General features: G+C 40.8%; 1 protein-coding gene across 1 annotated transcript; it reads right to left on the reverse strand.

Annotated features, from left to right (window-relative positions):
- Rwdd1 (RWD domain containing 1) lies at positions 1 to 25,015 on the reverse strand. The gene is made up of 7 exons (XM_004660653.3): positions 24,860 to 25,015; positions 14,526 to 14,591; positions 9,177 to 9,307; positions 7,580 to 7,723; positions 6,861 to 6,993; positions 4,697 to 4,759; positions 1 to 291 (listed from the first exon to the last, which is right to left on the reverse strand). The coding sequence occupies exons 1-7, from the start codon at positions 24,930 to 24,932 to the stop codon at positions 173 to 175; spliced, it is 729 nt and encodes a 242-aa protein (XP_004660710.1). The 5' UTR covers positions 24,933 to 25,015; the 3' UTR covers positions 1 to 172.
- Between the last annotated feature and the right edge of the window lie 1,183 nt (positions 25,016 to 26,198).

Raw genomic sequence — 26,198 nt, forward strand, 5'->3', positions numbered from 1 at the left:
TTTTTATATTTGAAACGTTAAAGTCAGTTTATTAAGTTCAACAATGAAAACTATCAGAAGAATATTCTCCTGAAAAATATTTTTTTCTTAGAAAAAAAAGAAAGGAAAATCAAAACCCTTTCAGCACCACCACAGATGCTACGGTGGTGAAGCCTCTCTGGAAACGGGCCACTCAGTCAGAGTCGCTCCCTGGGTCAGCAGGATGGTAGTCTGGGTCATCCTCATCGTCCTCCAGCTCCAAGTCATCCATCTCCTGGAACAAGGACTCGTCCACTTCCACATTGTTTCCAGCTGTGAAGAGCAAGGAAATGTCACACTCAGGAAAAGAAGATACAACTCACTGGCACTAGCAATGGAAGCGTCTTATGTCTAAGCGTGCATGTGAGCTATGAGTGATGAAATCCCAGGCTGCTAAAGCAAATCGTTTCCAGATATTAGCAGAGACTCTGACATATTCAGAGCAGCTTCATCCTTCAAGTTCATAGTCTAAAAATCCACCTGTCAAGAAATGGCTTACTGCTAGGCATGGTGCTGCACACCTTTAATCCCAGCATTTGGGAAGCAGGGATAGGACAATTGCTGTGACTTTGAGGCCATCTGGGAACTACACAAAGTGCCAGGTCAGTGAGAAAGCTACCTCAAAAAACAAAAGAAACAGAAGACTTGCTAAAGTACAGTTTTTATAATGTGCAAGGCATGCTACAAGCTGAAGGCATGTTGTCTTACACAAAGTTGACTATCACTGAAACCTGCCCCGTGGCAGGTTCACTCATCATGAAAGCCCAGCTATACACTAGTCATCTAAATGTTGGGATCCAAAGTTACTTTTAACTTACTTCACATCTGCCTTGCTGGCCAGGTGCTAATGCCCAGCAATAGATACATTTTATTAATCTTACATATGCTCTCTTCATATATTCTCTGCTGTGTCATTCTATTTAAAAGGCTGACATTTCAGCCATACTAATTTTCCTGCCACTTATGCATGTAATACAGGCTAAATTCTTTTCTAATTCCTCCTTGTCCTACTCTTTGGATAGGATAAGTCCATACCTCCAAAGTATAAACTCATTTCATGATTAACTTTTAGAAACAATATCCAGATGTACTCTCTTTAAGCTCCCCAATTTGTCATCTACCTCTTGCCTACAAACCTGACAGTAGATAGATGTGCATTCCCTGAGAGGTATTCACTTGTTTTTTTTGGGGGGGCTGGGGTTGAGGTAGGGTCTCACTCTATCCCAGACTGACCTGGAACTCACTTCTCAGGGTGGCCTTAAACTCACAGCTGTTCTCCTACCTCTGCCTCCTGAGTGCTGGGATTAAAGGCATGCACCAACCATGCCCAGCTCAAGATATATTCACTTTAAGTTCCTTAATTAGCTACTGCTATTTGAACTTTTAACTGTAACCGTGAAAATGAATACTTTTCCAAATAACAATATTCTTTTAAACCACCAGAAGCGGCAGACAAAAAGCACGCAGCATCTGAATCACTGCCTAACCTTTAAGTCTGTGCCTTGAGCTGTGACAGCATGCAGCCTCCACAACTGCCTGACCCACCCCACCCCACCCCAGACACCTGAGTTCAGCAGCAGCAGCAGCAGCTGGGGCCCTACATGCTGCCAGTGCAGCAATCCCTGCCAATGCAGTCCTGAGTGCCAGGGTCACAGGCACACCCCATGCCTACACGGCCCCCCCCCCCCCGATGCCCCAGCCACTTTTGTCTGCACTGCCCTGCTCTGTGGCCCTACCTCCATTGCAAGCACTGCTGGGGAAATACAGCCACAAGTGCTGCAGACAAAGCCCCAGGAGGTTCTGGGGCAACTGCTGTCAGCCCTGAACATGCAGGTGCCTCCAAGCTAGGGCTCTGCCACAGTGGGTCGTACCATCACAGATACCACCCCCTCCTTTTTGGTTTCCTACCCAGTTCTCTTAAAATACACACACACACACACACACACACACACACACACACACACACATTCATTCTCACTCTCTCTCTCTCTCTGCAGGCCAAAATAAATAAATAAATAAATAAATAAATAAATAACTGACTGGAGAAATAGGAAAAGCTTCAGGAAAAAAAAGAAAGGAAGGAACAAAGGAGTAGATGAAGCCTAAAATATCTTCACGATAACTCTGAATTCACCAAGAATAAAGGGGAGGAGATAAAATAATGCCACACAGAAGTGTGTACAAGGCAGAGAGAAAAGATAAGCCCTTGAATGCTTCTAATTGTAAGACAAGATTCTTTTCTTTAAAACTTTTTTGTTTATTTTTATTTATTTATTTGAAAGTGACAGACAGAGAAAGAGGCAGAGAGAGAGACAGAATGGGCATGGCAGGGCCTCCAGCCACTGCAAACGAACTCCAGATGCATGTGTCCCCTTGTGCATCTGGCTAACGTGGGTCCTGGGGAATCAAACCTCAAACCGGGATCCTTAGGCTTCATAGGCTAGGGCTTAACCGCTAAGCCATCTCTCCAGCCCAAGATTCTTGAGGGATTACATAAGAGGCCAGACTGAGAAGCCCTGCGCAGGTTAATCTTTTTCTCTATCAAAGGATTTTAGAGAAGTGTTATGATTAAATGTGGATTTTAAATTTAAATGTGACACCTCAGAAGCAATAACCATGGAATAGATGGAAGGCATTAAAAGAAGGGAGAGATTCAGGGCAATAATTTAAGAGGCCACAATAAAAATTCAGACAAGGGCTAGAGAGATGGTTTTGCAGTTAAGTGCTTGCCTGTGAAGCCTAAGGACCCCGGTTCAAGGCCTGATTCCCCAGGACCCATATAAGCCTGATACACAAGGTGGCACATACATCTGGAGTTCCTTTATAGTGGCTGGAGGCCCTGGCACGCTCATTCTCTATCTGCCTCTTTCTTTCTCTGTCAACTCTCAAATAAATAAAAATAAACAAAATAAAATTCAGACAAAAATAATGAAACCTTCAAATAAGAGAAGGAAATATGTCAGGGAATGGTGGCACACTCCTTTAATCCCAATACTGAGGAGGCTAAGGTAGGAAGATTGGTGTGAGTTTAAGGCTAGCAGAATCTACACAGTTTCAGGTCAGCCTGGGCTAGATTAAGACTATACCTCAAAAAAACTGAAAAAGAAAAGGAAATTTCTAGAAAGACATTTCAGAAGCAGAATCAGTAGTTACCCTTTGGTGACTTGCATTGGGAAGTTGGAATTGCACTACAAAATAGAGGAAGATGTCCTAACCAAACTGTGCCACATACTTTACCTTTTCAATTATTTGAGAAAAAGTCTCACTCTGTAACCCAGAGTATCCTCAAACTCATGGTGATCCTCCTGCAAGTGTTGAGATTATAGGCCTGAGTCATCAAGCCCAGGTTGTTTAGACTATAAAAATAAATAAAAATCTTGGCCTACCTGCTATAGAGAAGTTAAATAATTATTTGAAAAAAAATGTTGAGAACTGTCAGTGTAACTCAACTTACCTAGCACATAGGAGGCCCTGGGTTAACTCCCAAGACCACACCATTAAAAAAAAAAAAAGATAAATGTCAGTAAGAACCCATTTAAGATTAAGAATGACTTAGCAGTGGGCTATATCAACATTATTAACTTTCTCCAACAGATCATCCAGAATAAGGCGGAAAGGTCAAAAATAGAGGATCCCAAATGGACAAGATGGACATTAACAGAAGACTAATGAAATATAGAACACTAAGAAGGTGCTATCAGAGGGATGGCTGTGTATGGAGCCTAGATTAAAAACATACCTAGTTTGGGTATGGTGGCATATGCCTTTAATCCGAGCACTGTGGAGGCAGAGGTAGGAGGATAGCTGTGAGTTCAAGGCCAGCCTGGGACTACAGAGTTAGTTCCAGGTTGGCATGGGCTGGAATGTGAACCTACTTCAAAAAGAGAAAAAGAAAAACCCCACATACAGGCCATAAACTCCATGAGGGTAGGAATTCAAACTATTCTGTATTATTTTTTGATATTATCTCAGAAGTAAAGACAATATAATTAGTATTTATGTATGAGCACATGATAGATACATGAAAGAACAGGATAAGGGAGCTGGGGAGATGACTCATCAGTGAAAGGTACTTGCCTACAAAGCATCCTGGTTCAATCCCACACAAAGCGGCACACGCATTGAGAGGTCGTAAGCAGTGGCAAGAAGCCCTGCTCAAGTGCCCGTTCTTCCCACCCTTTCCCCTTCTCCTAGCAAATCAATAGAGTGGTTTTACAAAGAAAGTAAAAGGCAGAAATGGAGAGGAAATGCTCAAGGAATAAGATGGTCCAAAGATCACTGAAGTACCTGGGTTTTTTCCAAACTCTATGACAATATATGAAATTCATGATATCCCTCCCGCAGATCTGTGATACTAGAAATGTGAGGAAAATAGGTCACCCTAAGTAACAGTGTCAGCTTACTAGCTGACAGACTCCAGCATACCACAATTGTCTATCAGATGCTACCTTGAGATGATTTAAGTCTACAAAAAACTTAAAAACTACATTTTTATAGAATTAAAGCATGCAGATTAAATGGATAAATTGATCAATTATTAAAATTTATATTATAGAATATATTTCTAAACAGCTTTTAGAGGAAACATTGACATTAAATAAAATTGTTGCTCTGATTTTCATGGCTTAAAATTAAAGCTAGTATTTTATATACATGAAGAATTCTACTAGCATCTTACCATCCTCCAAGAACTGGATGTCAGATGTGTCAAGATTATGATCTGTTTCAAACAGCTGTTTTCCTAAAAGAAATAAATACGTTTAGTTAAAATGGCATCATATTCCTTCATTCCCCTTAAGCCACTTAAGATAATAACTCAGTCCCTATTGCTGAAGACACCACAACCTGCAGCCATAGGCCATCCAGTGATCATGCTGAAACTGAGAGGGAGTCCAATTCCTTCGCAGCTTGTCCTCATAGTGCTGGAAAGTGCTAGGAGAACAACTGGAGAGTAACAGTTGCCAACTAACTGATTAAGCAGGAGATTCTGCCAGTTACAGCTGAGCAAGAAGTATACCCTTGTGTTAGGGGGGAGGGAGGGTATTACCATGGGATTTTTTTTATAATCATGGAAAATGTTAATAAAAACTAAATTTAAAAAAAGAAGTATACCCTTGTGCAATAGTGGCACACAGCTGATGCAGGTAACCAACCGCTTATGGAATGGACATGAGACACGCTCAGAGGAGGTGGCTCATATCTGTCTCTGGGAACCAAGCCAGATTCCCTACAACAGCAAACCAACAGACACCAGAGACCCTCCACTGCTCTCTAACTAACAATGAATATAAGTATCAATATATCTTGTAATGACTAGGCTTATTCCCTTTTGTTCAAACTGTTCACTTTTAGTTGGAGAATCTGTTTTATTTTACAAATGGAGGAGAATATAGGGAAGAACAAGGATATATCAATACGTCAAGACAAAGAAAAAAAAACAGGGGCTGTAGAGATGGCTTAGTGGTTAAGGTGCTTGCCTGCAAAGCCTAAGGACCCATGTTTCCATCTCCAGATCCCGTGTTAGCCAGATATACAAAGGTGATGCAAGCACAAAGTCACACAGGCCCACTAGGTGGCACAAGCATCTGGAGTTTGAATGCAGTGGCTGAGGCCCTGGTGCCTCTCCCTCCCTCTCTTTAATAAAAGAGAGAGCGAGACAGCGCCAATTGTCTACTAGATGGGTCACCTCCACCTAATCTACCTGGGCCCAGAAGTTATTATAGGGGAAACAGTGACACAAATACTGCTCTTGCAGATAGTCTGAAAACCAGTTCCAGGGAAATGGTGACAGACACCTTTAATCCTAGCACTTGGGAGGCAGAGGTAGGAGGATCTGTGAGTTCAAGGCCACTCTGAGACTACATGGTGAATTCCTGGTCAGCCTGCGGTAGAGTGAGACCCTACCTCAACAACCCTCCCTCAAGAGATCCAGAAGTCTACAGAGAAAGCAACAAATCTCTCATCTTGCTTTCCAAAGCTGAGGGAAGATCACTGAAGAGGGGGTGGAAAGACCATAAGAACTTCAGAGTGGGTGGAAACAGCCTGAGACATGTTCCCCTCATCCTTGCAGAGACTGACTGAGGCCTCTTGGTCCCCACAATGAATAACAACAACCCCACCGAAAACCCTCAGCAGAACTGGGTTGGGGGAGAATTCAATGTGTGCAACCTTTTTATAAAAATATCAATAAATGGGGCTAGAAGGATGGCTTAGCAGTTAAGATGTTTGCCTGAAAAGCCAAAGGACCTAGGTTCGATTCACCAGCACCCACATTAGCCAGATGCACAAAGGGGCACATGCATGTAGAGTCCATTTGCAGTGGCTGGAAGCCCTGGCACACCCATTCTCTCTCTCCCTCTCTGTCAAATAAATAAATAAATAAAACAAAATATGTAACAAATATATCAATAAATGCAAAAAGATAACTCAAGAAAACAAATCTGGAAATTTATTTTCCTGTGAATGACAATAAATTTATTAATGTATTCATTAACTATGAGGCAGGTGAAACATACTCATAATAAAATAAAACAAATTTGAAAACTCAACTTGTCTTTAGCCCTGGAAAACAACAGGTCTGATTTTCATTTCTAAGCTAAGACTTTTAATTCTAAATCTCCCGATAGCTAATTGGATTAATTATAATATTTACATCAAAGATAAGCCACTGAATAGTGATTATAAATTATGTGTGAAAAAATACCATCACACGTTTGCCCTAGATGCCTAAGCACATTATTTTCCAAATAAATCTATTTAAATAATCCTTTTGCTATGTAAGAAACAATCCAGAGTGTATGAAGGTAACAGGAGTGATTACAGGGTAGGGATGGTTGTCATACCACTTAATTTATTTTTGCCTGCTTGTTCCTCTTCTTTCATCCGTTTCTTTTTAATTTCTAGGAGTTCTGCATCAAACTTGGCCTTCCAACTTAAGAAATTTTCAATTGTAACAGGAGTACCATGGAATAATTTCTTAGGAAAAAAAAAGGCACAACCACCAGAAAAATGAGATAGCAGTTTAGCAAATAAAGCCCAATAATTATATCTTCTAAACAAATAAACACAATCACTTACATGAGCATCAAGGGAAAAATAACTCATGAAATTTTGAAATACTTGATCTGATTTCTACTGCACTAGTTATTTCACATACTTTTAGATACTTATTAATTTTTAATTTTTATTATGAAAAAAGATAATGCACTTTTATTTACTGTGCTTTCCACAGCTATTTATTGTTAAGAATACTGTCAGTTTTGAAACACTCTGGATACAATAAATTTATGTTACATCTTTAGATTCTCATGGTAGGGGTTTGATAAAGCTGAACTCTACATCAGCTGGAACAGTTTATATCTTGGTGTCTTGCATGCACTTTCCTAACCTGAATTTTATTGCCACTTAAATTATGTAACCAACATTTTATTTTTAGTAAAATTTATCTTTTTCATTGTGATTTCCAAAAACCAATTACTAAAATTTCCGGAAAACAAAAAACCCAGCAAGTCAATAAACAGCAGATACAAAGAATAATGAAAAAGAAGACCGTGAAATATACCTTTTCTGCTTCTTCTGCTTCTTTTTCTTTCTGTTTCTTTTCTTCTTCTCTTCTAGTTTTTATCTGGTCTACAATTTCATTTAATTTTTCTTGCACAGCTGTCACTAGGGTGAAGATCATCACCATGCCAAGATTCTCCTCAGACTATGAAACAAAATACAGGTAGTGAGAAATATACTCCTGGGGGTGGGGGGAACTAACCAAAGAAAAAGTTTTAAAAGAATCACTAAGTCCCATGTTTATAGCATGATTACTCATTCAGTTATACCAAAGGTCATATACCTGAATAAATGAACACCGAAGGGCTAGATAGATGACTTAGAGGTTAAGGCACTTGCCTGCAAAGCCAAAGGACCCTAGTTTGATTCTCCAGGATCCACGTGAGCCAGATGCACAAGGTGGCACATGCATTTGGAGTTCATTTGCAATGGATAGAAGCCCTGGCATGCTCATTGTCTATCTCTTTCTCTCTGTCTCTTTCTATCTCTCTCAAATAAATAAATAAAAATTAAAAAACTGTTAAAAATAAAATAACATAAATGAATACTGAGCAAGTGAGTATAAAGACAGGCATCGTGGCTATGCCAGCACTTGGTAGGAGGAAACAGGAGGATCAAGAGTCCAAAGTTATCCTCAGCTAAGTAGTAAGTTCAAGGCCAGCCTGTGTACATTAGACCCTGTCTTTTAAGTGTGTATGTGTATGAATAAGTAACATGTTAATTAAAAGTTATTCAATTTGCCATACCCAACTTAAGCAAGTATTTTAGTATATTCTGCCTATCAGATAGGAAGAATTCAAAGAACCCTTTTCTATAATAGCCATTATCAATGTTTTAGCATGTTTCATTATTTAAATTCTTTTTGAGAAATAAAGGCTGTGTGAAAGAACTAAACTGAGCTGGAGAGATGACTTAGTGGTTAAGGCACTTGCCTGTAAAGCCTAATGACCTGGGTTCAAATTCCCAATACCCATGTAAAGCCTGATGCACAGAGTGGTGCATATATCTGGAGTTCTTTTGCAGCAGCTACATGCTCTGACCTCTCTTCTCCTCTCCTCCCCTCTCCTCTCCTTTTCCACTCCCCTGCCCTACCCTGCTCTCCCCTCTCCTTGCAAATAAATTTATATTTATTAAAAATATTTTTATTTACTTATTTGAGAGAAGGAGGCAGAGAGAGAATGGAAATACCAGGGACTCTAGCCGCTGCAAACGAACTCCTGACACATGTACCACCTTCTGCATCTGGCTTATGTGGGTGCTGGGAAAGTGACCCTGGGTCCTTCGGTTTCACAGTCAAATGCTTTAACCACTAAGCCATCTCTCCATCCCAAATAAAAATATTTTGCATACTCAATTAAGGCAGAGTGATCCTTTAATGTGTAATAAAGAATGTGAGGGCTTTTACAATATATTTTTCCATCTTAGTCTTCAAATTTGAAATGACTCTAATTTTAAGGAGACAGTTTGGAAACCATGCATCACTGAATTCTGTTTGGTCAAGATACTACTTACACATATTTTAAAAACTTTCTAACTCAGCATATAATATTTAAGGCCAACAAAATATGCAGTACAAAGCAAAATTGTTATTTTCTTACCTGCAATGCCAACAATTTCAAAATGTCTGAGACATCATTATCTTCTAGATTTTCCTGGGAGAATATTTCATAAAGGGGAGCTTCATCTGGATATGTCTCACTATAGGTAAACTTAAGGGTAGTCTGGACAGCTAGACATGAAGAGAAAAGTTTCACACAGATACATTAAGAGTTTAAAAATTCAGAGGCAGGCTAGAGATACAGCTTAGCAGTTAAGATGTCTAAGGACCCAGATTCAATTCTCCAGGTCCCACACAAATCACACACATCTGGAGTTCATTTGCAGTGGCTAGAGGCCTTGGTGCACCCATTCTCTCTACCTCTCTCTAATAAACAAATAGAAATCAGGAGCTAGTGAGTAAGTGCTTCCTACACAAACATGAGGGCCTAAGACCACCAAAGTTTGATCCATCAGCACCCACAAAGACTATAAATAATGGTATTTCTTTTGAAGTAGTAATTTAAAACATGTCAATGAAAAATAAAATAGACTCACTAATATAATGCATACCACAAGGAGATAAATGAAATAAATCAAGTAAATGCCAAAAATCAATTATACATGAAATACAGTTATGGACCTAAGGGGCTGTATGTATTTTAATATATTTTACTATATTGATAGCTAATTCTTTTTAACATCCTGTCTAAACAATAAAGCAATGAAAATCACATAGAGAAAAAGTATTGCCATAACCTTAAGTTCAGCCACTACCAGAACTGATTCCCAACTGCAGCTAGAGGGGCTGGGCGCTATACTCAAATATGCACAAGGCGAGCAGATGGATGTTAACTGGAAGTTGTATAACAAGCTTTGGAACTAGACAGTTTGAGAAGATAGCTCGGAAAATTTAACTTGATTCACCTATATATTTTCATTCCTTGGCTTGGGCCAATTTACGCTGTTTGCCTGCATATACAAAGTCCTAATCAGATCCCCAGTAGGTCAAAGTAAAATAAAATGCTGTGGGCTGGAGAGATGGATGAATGGTTAAGGTACTTGCCTGCAAAGCTAAATGACCCAGCTTTGATTCCCCAGTTCCAGATGCTCAAGGTGGCACATGCATCTGGAGTTTATTTGCAGTGGCTGAAGGCCCTAGTATGCTCGCTTGCTCTCACTCTCTCTCTCTCCCTACGTGGATCTTTCTCTCAAATAGATAAACAAACAACAAAATAAATTGCTGAGAATGGTGCTGTATAACTACAATCCCAACACTTGGGAGGCATAGGCAGGAGGAATGAAAGTTTAAGTCCAGCCTGGACTATACAGATTTTACAAACCAATGAATACAGATCAAGTATAATGAACCAGGAAGAAATAGAGACTACTAGCTTTTCTTTCTTCCTAGTTTTATTGCATGAAAGATACAATGGAAAGCTGTGAAACATTGTATTTTCCCCCAGATTTCTTAGAGTATACTTGACAAATAATGTACAGTTAAAGAAAATGTATATACAATATAGGGTCTTTTTTTTAAATGTTATTTATTTATTTGAGGGGGGAAAAGGCAGAGAGAGAGAGAGAGAGAGAGAGAGAACACGCATGGTCACACCAGGGCCTCTAGCTACCACAAACACACACCACATGCACGTGTCACCTTGTGCACCTGGCTTATATGAGTCCTGAGGATTGAACCTGGGTCCTTATGCTTCACAGGCAGGTGCTTTAACTGCTAAGCTATTTCTACAGCCCATAATGTACGTATGTATTGGGAACTGACTGTAAAGGTAATTAACCTAACCATCACACATCATATTAAACATTTTTTGAACATGTGTTGAAAACACTTAGTGTCATTTACTTATCTTAAATAACTTGAACCTAGGTATCTGTAGGCCAACCTCTCTCCCCTTCCACCAGCCCTAGAATCTAAACCACCAAGTATGAAAAACATAGAGTTAAATGAAACTGGGAACACAACACATCATCAAAATGTAAGAGTTGTAGTAAGAACAGTTTTCATATGGAAATACAATAAATTCCTACACTCCCACCTCCAAAACACATCTCCTACATTTATACTTTAAGGAATTAGGAAAATGAGTTCATCAATTATCAGCCAAAGGAAAGGAAGAATAAAGATCTGAGCAGACAAATAAATGAAAGACAAGTAAAGAAAAAAGTATAGAAAAGATGCAAGAAACACACTAAGCAAAAAAATAAAAAGACTAAAATAAATGAAATACAAGATTTTCAGCTAATACTAGAGTGGGAGATTTTGGTTATATGATACAAGAGAAAAGATGAATAAATTCTGGAAATCTACCTTTATTTTATTTTTGCACTGTGAAAAATTGGCACAGTGTCTTGTACATACTAGGCAAGCTCTCTACATTGTGCACTCACTTTATCTCCCAGCCTAATAAAAATGAACCATAAGAAAGTCTAGTTGGAATGAACAAAGGATTCAGAGGAGTGAGTATTTGGGAGAGGGAAAATGGGAGTCGTAGGAAGGGGTTATGATCATGGTATATTATTTTCTATATTCATGGAAGCTGTCAATAAAGTTTTTTTGAAATGCACCACAAATTAATAACTGTAAGAGATGAATATTAAATGCTATCAATACAAAAAGTAAATACAGAAAAATAATCATGGTTAATAGGTTCTTGTCTCTCTCTTTGCTTTATAGAGTTCTATACGTTGTTTTTATCATTTTCATTAGCCTGAGAATATTTTAAATGACAAAGTTTAATTGATTAGAAACTGAATTTTACCCTGCAGGTATATTAAAATTCATTTAATAATTTTAAAAGAATAGGACCAGCTGGAGAGATGGCACAGCAGTTAAAGTGTTTGCCTACAAAGCCTAACGACCTGGGTTCGATTCCCCAGTGCCCGTATAAAGCCAGGTGCACAAAGTGGCACACATCTGGAGTTTGTATGCATGCCTGTGTTCATCCTCTCTTTTTCTTTTTTCTTTCTTTCTTTCTTTCTTCTTCTTTTTTTTTTTTTTTGGTTTTTTGAGGTAGGGTCTCACTCTGGTCCAGGCTGACCTGTAATTAACTCTGTCATCTCAGGGTGGCTTTGAACTCATGGCGATTCTCCTACCTCTGCCTCCCGAGTGCTGGTATTAAAGGCGTGCAACACCACGCCTGGCTATCTCTTAAATATTTCTATTTATATGTAAGCAGAGACAGACAGAGAGACAGGAAAAGAATGGGTGTGCCAGGGTCTCTAACTGCTGCAAACTACAGATGCATGCACCACTTTGTGCATCTGGCTTTACATGAGTACGGAGGAATCGAACTCAGGTTGTTAGGCTTTGCAGGCCAAGACCTTAACCAATGAGAAATCTCTTCAGTCCTCTCCGTTGTTGCAAATAAATACATACAATAATAAAATAAAATAGGGCCATGGACTGGGGAGATGGCTCAGCAGAAAAAAGTGTTTGCTTGCAAAGCTTATCAGCCAGGTTTCAATTTCCCAATACCCATGTAAAGACAGATGCAAAAAGTAGCATATGCAGCTAGAGGTGGCTTGCAGTGGTAATAGGCCCTAGCATGCCCATTCTCATTCTCCTTGGACCCTTCATGCTCTCTGCTTGCAAATAAATAAATAAATAAATAAATAAATAAATAAATAAAATAAAATAAATTAAAGAAGCCGGGCGTGGTGGCGCACGCCTTTAATCCCAGCACTCGGGAGGCAGAGGTAGGAGGATCGCCATGAGTTCAAGGCCACCCTGAGATGACAGAGTTAATTCCAGGTCAGCCTGGACCAGAGTGAGACCCTACCTCGGGAAAAAAAAAAAAAAATAGATAAATAAATAAATTAAAGAAGAGGGGTTTTTGGTTGTGTTACTTAAGGCCAGACACGGTGGCACACGCCTTTAATCCCAGCACTCAGGAAGCAGAGGTAGGAGGATCGCAGTGAGTTTGAGGCCAGTCTGAGAGTACATAGTAAATTCCAAGTCAGCATGGGCTTGTGTTAGAAAGGAAAAAAAAAAAGCACTTACTTAGCAATAAAATTTATATAGACAAATCTGTACTCTCAAATACATGAGGATCCTTTTAATTCTTTATTAAGACAATATTTATTTATAAGTATTCCACCAGTTGTTGGTTAAGACAGAGACACTGATTATAATAACATTCTGAATATATTTTATTTGTGTCACAGGATTTTCCTTACATATCCCATATGTAGAAACTCATCAAATATATTTTAAATCTCCTGCTTTATGATCTAGTGGCCTCCTGTATTAATTCATATTCACAATCGCATATATCTCTCCTCACCAATACTTATTTATTGGATGGGATGGAATAATGCCCTCATTTTAATTTGCCTTAATTATCAGTGAGGTTAATTTCCAGTAATTGTGTGATGGTCTAAATGAGGTGTCCCCCATAGACTCATGTGTCTTGAATAATTGTGTGGTGGCAATTTGGGAGGGAGCCTTGCTGGAGGAGGTGTGTCATTGGGGGCAGACCTTAAGATCTGTAAGTTTAGCCCTACTGGGTGTTAGCCCTACTAGTCAGCTCACTCTTGCTATGATCTTCCAGCTTCTATGGCAAGACGTGATGCTCAGCTGTGCCATGCTTTCTCTATCATGATGAAAATTTTCCTTGAGACTGTAAGCTGAAATAAACCCTTTCCTCCCATAAGCTGCTTTTGTCCAAGCAATGTGAAATTATCAATTAAATATACTAACATTATCCTTCACACAAAATGCATCACTTGAAGCAAAATTTTTGTTTGCCACCTAACATGAAACAGAAAATTCTTGAAATGAATGCCCATTTACATACAATTTTTTAAAGGTTATTACATTCTGGTGACCTGGAATAAAGGTGAAAATGATCTTTAGACCCTATCTTCTAAATTATATGCCCAATTTAAGTTCATTTATTTAATTGAATGGATTTAAAGCTGCCTTGAGAGAGAAAAAAAATAAAAATAAGGTGTATATCTAGTCCATTTTTTGTTTGTCTGATTTTTCATGATAGGGATGCACCAGCACACCTGACAATATCTAGTCCATCTTTTAACAACCAAAGTCCAATAAATAATCTACATGTCCAACAGTGACACAACCTGTGAGAAATGTTTGTATGCAAAGTTTGGCTTTGGACAAAAATCTCTCATGTTTTCTTCACTTGCTGTATTTGTTAACATGTCTGCTTCACTTTTCATTGCCAAGCATACTGAGATGCTATGACTTTGACTTCCTGTGTCTCTAGGACTCATGCCTACACAGCAAATACAGACTAAAAACATGCAGCATTCACACACAGTAAAAGCGCCTTGCATTGCCACACCTGCAATACACTGCACAAGGGCAGCAGAATGAGCAAAATTCCCAAGAAGTATAGAAAAATCACAAATATTTTCATGAGACTTACTTTCTTCATTTTCTCCAGCTTCAGATGTCACTGTAATGGTGAAGCTGGGTGGATTTTCTGATAATACTGCAAGAAATATACACAGAAGTTATTATGCTGCTTCCCAAGGCAGCTGCTTTTTCTTATGAACAATCTATCACTGCCCAATACTAGAAACTGGTCCCTAGCCAAAATTTCCATTTCAACAAATAAAGACTGAACAGAACCCTGAAATGGTAAACACTATATCAACTTTCCATTTCAATCGAGTAGTCTTTCATTTGGAAAGAAGCACCTACATAGTTTTTTTTTTTTTTTTTGGGATTTTTCGAGGTAGGGTCTCACTTTAGTCCAGGCTGACCTGGAATTCCCTATGTAGATTCAGAGGGGCCTTGAACTAATGGCAGTCCTCCTACATCTGCCTGCTGAGGGCAGGGATTAAAGGCATGTGCCACCACGCCCGCTACACAGTTAATTTTGGATGTTTTTTAAAGTAATGTACATTTTGTTTTGAGAGGTTTGAGTTATTTATATTTCATTTCAAAATCTCTAACTATACATGAAAGATTACATTCCAAAAAGTTCCAAATATAATGGTAAAGAAAAATTTTTAATATTTCTCCCCAGACACTTCCATTAATATTCATGTCACATTGACTTTTATTAATCATCTTGTTATTTCCTACATGCTTAAATGGAACAACACTTACTGCTTTCACAAATAATTACTGAGCCTCTACCATATTTCATTGAATTATAATTATCAATCTAAACATCAAACTCCTTACAATTTATAAGACGTTTAAGTTAACACAAAAATAAGAAAGCTTTATAAATCACTTTACAGAATGATGTCTAATACTTTATCTGTTTACCATATATTTCCTCATAAAATTGTTATGAAAACTCCCAGAAACCGGCAGGTCCTAGAAAGTCAGTAAGTATTGGCCTAATGGACTGAATGAATAATTGAAAAGGGGAAAAAAAAACAATTTAAAATAAAATCTGCATTCAGAACCATGAGAGGAGTAAACAAGGAAACTTCCGCTGCATGGATGGCTCCTAAGCCTGTGAGAAGAGCCCATGCCTCAATGCCAACAGGGGATGCACTGGCACATCTCCAGGGGGCAGCCGCTATGCACACTCTGAAAGAACAAGGATCACTCAAGAAGTCACCACAGAAATGCTTCAGCTTCGAGCGACCTAGGAACTTCCTGAAGCCACCATAAACATATATTGCCAACAATATTTTTAAGGCAGGTGCCTTCATTTTAATTTAAGTTTGAGGTAGTGAACCAATGAGGAACATCAGTGACTACTAGAAAGATGTTTCCTTGGAAGATGGATGACTCTTTGGACTCAAGCGGTACTATACTATCTCTCATCTAATCCAGCCCCTGCTGAAAGCTATTATAATAAAGCTCCTCTAATGATTGGTCTTACTTATTTTGATAAATATATATTAAGATAAGTTTGATATATTTCATTTTTCTTTAATGGACAACTTTAGCATTTATATGCTATGAAGTATAAAACAGAAAGAGTTCAACCTAATGGCATTCAAATATGTTACCATATGAAACAAGGACTAGCAGAGGCTGGGAGTGTAATAAAAACAGTGACACTGGGCTGGAGAGATGGCTTAGCGGTTAAGCGCTTGCCTGTGAAGCCTAAGGACCCCGGTTCAAGGCTCGGTTCCCCAGGTCCCACGTTAGCCAGATGCACAAGGGGGCGCACGCGTCTGGAGTTCGTTTGCAGAGGCTGGAGGCCCTGGTGCACCCATTCTCTCTCTCTCCCTCTATCTGTCTTTCTCCCTGTGTCTGTCACTCTCAAATAAATAAATAAAAATGAACAAAAACAATTAAAAAAAAAATAAATAAATAAAAATAAAAAAATAAAAAAAAAACAGTGACACTAACTGAGAATCACTTTGTGCCTGTGCTGTAATGTACATGTACATAAAAATCCGTTCACTCCAATACTGAGACCAGGTTTTATACTTCGGCTCTAGTTTACCAAATTTAAGATGCCACACATGAAACACTTTACCTTATAAGCCACTAAAAAGAAAAACCATCATGTCAATCAAACTGTGACATATATGTTCATATTTTTTGATGTTAAAATATGTGTCTTAGGAACAAATATAGTATCACTCCAAATTTATAAATGCAAAGTTATTACATAAATTACCTAAACCTTTATAGCTAGTAACATGAATCAATACAGAGCATCACTTAAACAAAAGCAGTTACTTCCAGCTGATAACCTTCAGGGACGTCATCTGAGTGAGGCTGAAAACCACAGATGGCATTGCTGACTGACAAGCAGATGAAGAAAAGGGATGTGAGTGAGGGCACCACGGCAGCATGGAAATAACGACCAGAAAGCTAAAGAACGTCAAGGGAGTAACTGTGTTTTCTGTGTGATGAGCATATATGTGATTCAAGAAATGTAGGTGAAAACACAGTTGAAAGTATAATCCTATATAGTAACAATTTCAGCAGTAACAGGTCAAAATTTTATCATTATGAAAAATCTAGGAACAGTGTAAAGAATGGAAGTGGAAAACACTAGAGGCAGATGAAACTTACATAACTGCTCCAATCAATCAGGCAAAGATAATGAGATTCAGAACTAGGATGGCAGCCATGGGAGCAGGAGGCAACCCAGAGAATGAAACAGTGATGACATGCTGAGTATGCAGTAACACAAACACAAGCAAGGAATGTAAAAGCAAATCAGACATGATGTATTTTAAAGACAGAGATACCTGCAATTGGAGGTGAGTAGTAAGTAGGTAATCAGACATGGGTAAATGCAGAACCTTAAAGGGCACTAAATTCAATTTGGGATCATTTATAGAATTGTGATAGCTAAAGCCAATAGACTAAATGAGATCATTAGGAAGAAAAGATAATAGACAAAATTAAAGAGACAAATTGTGTAAGAAACCCACAATTTATAAAAAGTATTGCCAGAGATCAAAGGAAGCAGCCAAAGTGGTAACAAACTTAAGGGACAAGCAGCATGCAAAGCAAGAGAGAGTTTCAAGGTGGAATTAGGACCTTACTCCAACACCACACCCCTGCCCACTGTCTCCTCTGTTTTCAAACAAGGAGATTGTTCAAATCATTATTCATTCTCTTAAAAAAAGTTTTCACCAGGGGTGGGCAGTGGACCATGCCTTTAATCCTAGCAGTCCAGAGACTGAAGTAAGAGGATTGCTGTGAGTTTAAGGCCAGCAGTGAATTGAATTCCAAGTCAGCCTGGGCTAGACTGAAAACCTTGAAAACCAAAAAACAAACAAAATACAGTTCTCAGGATGGGAAAGTGGCACATGCCTATAATCCTAGCATCCAGGCATTGGAGAGGTAAGGCAGGAGGATCACAAGTTCAAGGTCATCCTTGGCTGCTCCATAGAGCATTCAAGGCCAGCCTGGGCTACATGAGACTTTACCTCAAAAATACAACTAAGAGCAGCTCTCTATCGGTACTAAGTATTTTAGGATGACCTGTGAAAAAGAAGAGCTATATATTGGCCAACACACTAGAAAACACTCTAACCACACCAGGATCTGAGTTGGGTATGTCAGTATGTATTATGTTCACCTAACAGTAGGTATAGCCATGTAGGATTAAAAAAAAAAAAAAAAAAAGGCAATGACCTTATCTAAATCCTTAACAATAAGCTTTCCCTGATCTGGTCTCTACCTACTCCTCAGCTCTCATTTCCAAGATTTCCCACTTCTTACTTCATGTTCAATTCAATCAACACCAAACCATTTGTCCTTAGTACACTATGTCTCCACAACCTGCTTCTGCACATGCTATGTCCCTTACAAAAAAAAAAAAAAAAAAAAAAAAAAAAACACCTCCCCCACCCCCCGCAAAAAATCTCATTCTCCTAACTGTCTACTTCAGTTTTCCAAAATAACTCACTCTGGCCCCCTCCTTAAATGTTTCTGTCTATATCCCTAATAGATTGAATTTTCCAAAATGTAAATAATATTTGGTAAACGAGAAGGCAAAAAAGACATGGAGATGTTAGCAAGAATACCACAGAACTCCCTGACCCTGCAGACCATACAGACAAGGTGGACCAAAAATCATTGAACTGCCAGGACATGAGAAATCATGAAAAGCCTATTATTGCCTGATGGGACTGTAAGACCAAGGGTTAGGGAGAAATCTTAGAAGCTAAAATTTTAGCCATTTCAAGGCCAGCAGAAAATCAACCTTACTCTCAGATAAAGACAAGGAGTTACGAAGCTACAGTACTAGAAGGATCAGCTAGATGACAGATTTCTAGTAAAGAGTATCCTATATTTGTTTAACTGTCACAAAGCACTTACACATACATCCTTCTCCATTAAACCAAAAAAGAAACTAAGGCTTGCAAAGGATTCCACAACAAGCTGTCCCTATAAAGAAAAAAACAAGTGGCAAACAGGCACAACCAAGAGAAAGGATCCCGAGGATATTTCTGGCTTCTCATGAAATGGCCAAATTGCAGCTAATACTATGGAAACAGGAAAGTCTTTTGACAGTTTCTAAGAAATTTCCCTTAAAAATCACTGTCTTTCCACTTTTCTGTTTTCATTCCTCTACCTATCAGGCTGCTGCTGCTGTCACCATCTTGATCTGGATGGTGAGGGTACACACCACAGGTAAAGGGTCAAAGTCAGAAGCTGCCTCTCCCTTCTTGGATCAAAGCTGTCACAAGGCTTTCCTTTAAAAAATAATCTCTTATTTTTATTTATTTGAAAGAGGGAAAGAGAGAGAGAATGAGTGCACCAGGGCCTCCAGTTGCTGCAAAGGAACTCCAGACGCATGCACCACCTTGTGCATCTGACTTTATGTGGGTCCTGGGGAATTGGACCTGGGTCCTTAGGCTTTCCAGGCAAAACACCTTAACCACTAAGCTGTCTCCCTGGTCCAAATCTTTACCTTTTAAAAAGCCAATGTTGTACCGGAGAGTTGGCTTAGCAGTTAAGGCACTTGGACCAGGTTCAATCCGCAGGACCCACATAGAGCCAGATGCATAAGATGGCGCAGACGTCTGGAGTTCCTTTGCAGCGGCTGAAGGTTCTGCTGCACCCATTTTCTCTCTATACCTGCTTCTCTCTTTCTCAAATAAATAAATACATACATAGGATATTTTTTAAAAAACACTGTTTTTTGGGGTTTCTGCCACACCTGAAACTAGATAAAAAGGGGGTGGGGTAGAATAATATGCCAAAGTAGGGATGGAAAAAAGAATGATCCCTAATTCTTATTTTGTTTTTCAAAATGAGGGTCTCATTATTCCCTTACTTGGCATGTACCCTAAAAGTTCCATGCCTCAGCTCAGAGAGATTTGCTCAGCCATCTTTATAGCTGCTCAATTCGTAACAGCTAAGAGCTGGAATCAACCCAGATGTCCATCATTAGACAAATGGCTAACTAAGATGTGGTATATCTAGATGATGGAATTCTACACAGCAGTAATGACACAATGAAATTTGAAGAAAAATGGTCGAACCTGGAACAGATCATTCTCAGTGAACTCACCCAATCACAGAAAGATAATCGCCACATAGTCTCACTCATCTACAGCTCCTAACCTGAATCTACCCAAGTTGCCAACATATCCAGCAAGCATCTCGAGGACCGGACAATGGTGGGTGGGTAGGGCAAGGGAGGGGGTGGGGGTCACAAAACTCTATCCAAAGGGTAATGGCACCATAAAATTCTACATCCTAAAAGACAGATAAAATGGTTGAACCTTTACCCAGGCCCTTAGAGGGAACACCAGATTCACAGGGCCCTGGAGAGGGTACAACTGCCCTTTATCTCCTCCTGTTTCTGTTTCTTTCTTTCTCTCTCTTTCTCCCTCCTCTCTCACCACTCTATCTCTTTTGTAACATTTATCCTTTTCTTCCTTCTCTTCTTGGGCGCTGACATGTAACTCCCAGTATCAGCAGGTGGATACCATCCATAACAAGCTTTTGATCACAGAGACCTACAAGGTCTCCCCAAAAAAAGACAGATTTATGTCAAAGCACTTGATGACCCACCATAGGTTAGTGGTAAGACCCTACTGCTGAAGATACAATACACTGTTGGCATGTATCATGGAATGACATGGGTGGAAGCTGGAAGAGAGTCAGTCCCCAGACAGTTAGCATGTCTAGTGCCAGAAGGTGCTACATGAGTGACTGGGGGGAAATGACCATTATCTGTCCAAGCAATGCATGGTCTAACCCACTTAGCAAACAACCTGACATGATGCTCACACAAGTACAATAGTGGTGCATAGCCATGGTGGGAAACCAGCTCTCGATTTGGCTAACTGATCTGCTCAGTGGAATGGAACCCATAGGTGGAGCTGGGAAATAAGTCAGAACCATATCCAAAAATGAGCCCACTCTCTGCTAAACTCTCTCTGAAAAACAGGGTTATCCCATTTATCTGGTGCTAACTTTACTCTCCATTGGAGAATCTGCTTCTCTTTTTCAGACAGATGCAGATCCTAAAGAGAGAACCACCCCATCATACCTCAAAAGGGCTCCAGCTGAAACTATGAATAATTGGGGAAACATGAAAGAATGCTGTTTTCTTGGCGAACCGGGAACCAGCACAACAGTGAAGGAGATACACACAGAGAACAATCAACCCCTACCAAACCAGATATCCAGAGAATCAGAGGCTCCCAAGATCTCAACACTGAAGCCGACCTAATATGAACCCAACATGGCTCAGGGAAATTAGTGGAAGAGGGGGCGGAAAGAATGTCAGTCACACGTTGAGTCATGACATGAAGAGACATTTCGGCAAGACCTACATATCCCGACAATGAGGGTCCTTGTGGAGGGGGGAGGACATGGAGAAGGCTAACAATGGTACCAACTTGACTGTATTCACTGACTACAAAAAAAGAGAGAGAGAGAAAGAGAATGAGGGTCTCACCATTTAGCTGGAGGTGGCGTGGAGATCATAATCCTTCTACCTCAGCCTCTCAAGGACTGGGATTATAAGCATACATCTGGTTCTGGTTGATTCGTGAGGTCTGATGAAGGAATGATCCCATTCTAACACACTGCTATGAGAAAAGCTAAGTAGCAGATGCCAGACTTCCACCAAAGTGAATGAATCAAAATATTTTTGGGAGAAGTAGTAGTTGCCTAGACATAATAAAGAATGGGGAGGATGTTTGGAGATATAGGGCAGATGATAATGAAGTGGACAGAAGTAAGAATTTTGTCAAAAAGAGAGATAATGGCTGCGCTTGATGGCTCACACCTTTAATCCCAGCATGCGGAGGCAGAAGTAGGAGAAATGCCATGAGTTCAAGGACAGCCTGGGACTACAGAATGAGTTCCAGCTGTTCCAGGCCAGCCTGGGCTAGAGTGTGACCCTTGAAAATAAACACCAGAAAAAGAAAAGAAAATCTGCTTTTATTAGATGACTTCAGCTCTACCTCTGCTAAATGTTAATGGCCGCTACACTTAGGAGGACTGACAAAGTAAAAGCAGGATTAGTGCCCCTCTTGGTAAAGAAAACAGAATTAAGGAAACCTGATTTGGGGCTAACCTAGGGTGAACCCATTTATTCAAACAAAATTCCAACAGCCAGAGATTTTTATACAGAAATGTAAATAACCAAACTCTACTACCTTAGCAGGACCTTGTCAAGTGAAGCACTACTGAAGGAGAATGTGGTATCAGGAGAGTCCATTAATATTTTGGAAGGTTAGTTGTTAGAAGGGTTGGCTCAATGTGCAACCAAGCTACAGAATAGGCAGAAAGAAATTGCATTAAGATTTGTTATAGTTCACAACAAATGCAACACTGGACCAAAAGGTCACTGCAAATAAAAAAGAAATGGATTCTAAGGCTCCACTAGGTATATGGGCAAGGAATGTGTCTCTTCGGTACCCATTTAAGGTCATATGTACTTATAAATGCTTCTTAATGACTGGAGTACTGAGTAACATTGTGATCACACTTTCCAAGGTTCAGGGTCTAATACGGAAGAGGTGGTGGAAAGAATCTAAGAGCCAAAGGAAGGGTAGGACTCCTTACAACGTGCTCCCTCCAGACATAAAATGGCCTGGATATCCATGTCCTCATAGTGCCTGATACGACCTACAAAAGACGATAATAAGAGGAGGAAAAGATCATGACATCAAAGTAAAAGAGACTGATTGAGAAGGGGAGGGGATATGATGGAGAATGGAATTTCAAAGGGGAAACTGGGGGGAGGGAGGGTATTACCATGGGATATTTTTTATCATCATGGAAATGTTAATAAAAATTGAGGAAAAAAAATGCTTCCTAAGCCCCATTAAAAAAAAAAAAAACAAACTACGTCCTTCATCAATAGAACAAGCATTTACCAAATCTAATATTAAATGTGAGTTAGAAAACCACAAACTAGTCTCCCTTGACAAACTGGCACACACTAGCTCTCCTTAAGCCTGACCTAAAAGGACAAATGTGTGCCATCACACACATAAAAGAAGGCCATAAACAGCAAACGCTGCAAATCCTCAAAATTTCCAAAAACCAAACAAGGAAACATTTTATTCCAAAGTCTTACCGTTATCCTAAAATTTTTCATAAGAACAAGGAAGGCACAGCCCCCTAACAGCTTACGTCAAGATTATCTTACTCACTGCAAAGCCTGTAGAGATGCTGACAGGAATCAGGGACAGATAGGCTCAACTGGCAACTGCAGAATTTTAGGCACTTGGACATCTGACAAGAATTTCATACAGTGTAGCTACCAGAACCTAGTAAAATTTGACATACAAGACTATTTTAGGGCTGAAAATGTATCATCTTTACAAATGCATATGTATTCATAGTACTGAGTAAGGGATACCTTATTGTCCAAAAAAGTGCAAAGAATCTAGCATATCTTAAGCGTTCCCGCTTCTGTCTACAAAGGGTTCATGCCAGTATTTTCAAATACTGGAAATGCCCAGATACCCTGGTTAAGAATAAATACAACAACTGACTCTGATGTTCTATTTTAGTTGCACATCAATACATAAGCAAGGATAGAGGAGGGAGCCAAACTCCACACTCAACCACTTAATGGCACTCCCAAACCGCTCTTCATTCAGCCCCTTAACATTCTCACAGCACAGCTGTAACTGCTGGTGAGGCAGAATATGGACAGGACTGGAACTATACAGGGTTAGTTAAAAGACACCTGCATTTTCGCAAAGCAGAATTAAATTTGGCACTATTGCAGGCAGTTAGCCAAAAGGTGGGGCCAAGAAAAATAAAGAAAAAAGTATTAAGCGTAGAAAAAATGAAAGGAGGGGAGGCTGGAGTTTATGGGTTAGAGTAATATACGTAATTCTAATAATCAGTGTTCAACACAGGAAGGGCTGCCGAATGTAAATCCCACAAACCAAGAGCCTATGAGTTCATGCTGGATTTACCCTGACTGCTTCTCAAATCTGAGGAGCCACAAAGACACAACTGATTTGCAGCACTGTGAAAATCCACTAAGCATGGCTTCAGTATAAAGTACACCGAATGAATTCTGTCAACATCTCCCTTGGGCCCAACCTATCGAAAGTCTGCCCTGCGCATTTCAACTGAGACTGAATCCGAAACCTGTGTCTGGGATGAAAAAAAAAAAAAAAAGAAAGAAAGAAAGAAAGAAAAGAAAGAAAGAAGGAAGAACAAGAAAAAACAAAACAAAACACCAAGAGAGCTCTCCAGAGTTAACTCGCTAGACCTAGAGCAGAAGCCACACTCCTCTCCTGAGCCTCCATGCCACTGCTTGGGACAGGAGTGTCAAACTCGACCATGTTTAATATTCAGCCACAGCGACATCATCATCCATTCATAAGGCAGTCCACAGAGCGCAGATCCTTATTTTTTAAAGGGAGGAAAAGCCACAATCTCGAGGGTCTATGCCATTCTCCACACCGACCCTGGGGTGGTCCTAAGAACAGCACACTCCGAATCCCAACCACCACCGTAAGGAAAACTGCGGCTATCTCAACCGCGGTGACAACGTCGACGGCGGCGCTCTGCGGCTCCGCAAGCCTTCATCTGTTTTCCGTGAGTTCCTCCGGATCTCGGGGTGGCTGTGGTCACAGAGGAACCACCGCGCTCCAGGCCAGTGTCCAGGGACGTGGCGGCGTCACCGGGCCTCTCTGCATTTCAGGAGCCGGCCACGGGAGACCGCCCGCCGCCGGGTGCTGGCAAGCCCAGACCGTGAGGGGAGAGCGGCCGGTGGGAGGCCGCTCGATCCGCCTCCCCCCTCCGCAGCCGGGGTGCCCGGTGCCCGCACTCCACCACGAGGCGGGCCGGCAGGCGGGCCGACGAGCTGTCGGCCGCGGAAGTCACCTGTGAACGAGTCAGGGTAGATGGCCTCCAGAGCCTCGAGCTCGTTGCGCTGCTCCTCGCCGTAATCAGTCATCGTGGCCCGCGCTGCTGCCCATGGATCGGCGCGACTCCCTGGCCGCGCGCCGCAGCCGAAACCCGCGCCGGCCGCCCCGGGCCGGGCGCAAGCGCAAAGTCACCGCTGGGAAAGCCCACCGACGCCGAGCGAGGCCGGGCCTGCCGAGCGACAGCCCCGCGCGGCCCTCGATCTCTGGCTCGGCGTTCGACTCGCTCGGCCTGGCACGCGAGGACCTATTCGCCGCCTGTTCCGCGGCCGCTCTGGATTGGCTGGGCGGCTGACGGCATTCGGTCTGGCAATCGCCGAGGACAGCTAGACCCAGCTTGCGGGGCCTGAGGTTGGGAGCGCAGCATCCTCGCTCCATGTGTCCGGCCTGAAAGTCAGCGTCTTGCGTAGGGCGTGATGACGTCGCCGGTGGCCGGGAAGTCCGCGAACTTCCGCATTTTCCGGTTGGGTTTCATGCCCGCGATGGTGCTGGGGTTTTCGGTACCTGTAGTAGGGGGTGCAGATGATTTCTGAGCTTCTCTCGGTCCTACAGGAGCTGGGCCTGGGGCTGGGGCCCGGGGAGAGCCCAGTAAGCCGATAGAGGAACTCCGGTAAGGAGCGCGGAAGGCGCCACCGGGTCGGCCCAGCTGCCCAGTAATTCTCGGTGGCTCCAGGGAGTCGATACATGACCAGTTAGACACTGATTTCGGCCTGTGAGTGTGATATAAGTAGTGTGGAACCTCAGGCCTAAAGATATCTGTGATCTTCTGTTTCTGAGAACTGACTGGAGGTGTAGGTTTCACTAAATTCTGGTATGCGGTGTAAAAATTGGAATACTATGCAAAATCCAGAATCTTTTGATTTGGCACCGCTTCTGGGAGAATAGGCTATGCTCATCCCCAGGCATGAAGCAGCAATTGAAATTGTTTTAGAAGCGTAACTTTAAAAGCTAGAAAATAGTTAGCTAAGCAGATTTAGGTGTACATTTTTAAACATTTTTTTAAATTTATTTGAGAGACATAGGCCGAGACAGAGTTATTTATCAGCGCACCAGCGCCTCCTGCCACTGCAGACGAACTCCAGAGGCATGACCACTTTGTGCATCTGGCTTTATGTGAGTGGTGTAACTGGCCGTCAGGCATTGCAAACAAGCACCTTTTACCATTGAGCCAACTCTCCAGACAGCTTAGGTATATATTTATATTTATACTTACAATAAAGGAGCACATGTTAACTTTTTAAAAAGAATGTGAGAAAATGTGATAGGCTATACAGTCAGGCTAACAGAACCCCAAAAGT

This window comes from Jaculus jaculus, chromosome 7 (assembly GCF_020740685.1).
Source record: "Jaculus jaculus isolate mJacJac1 chromosome 7, mJacJac1.mat.Y.cur, whole genome shotgun sequence".
In the NCBI taxonomy this organism is placed as follows: Eukaryota; Metazoa; Chordata; class Mammalia; order Rodentia; family Dipodidae; genus Jaculus; species Jaculus jaculus.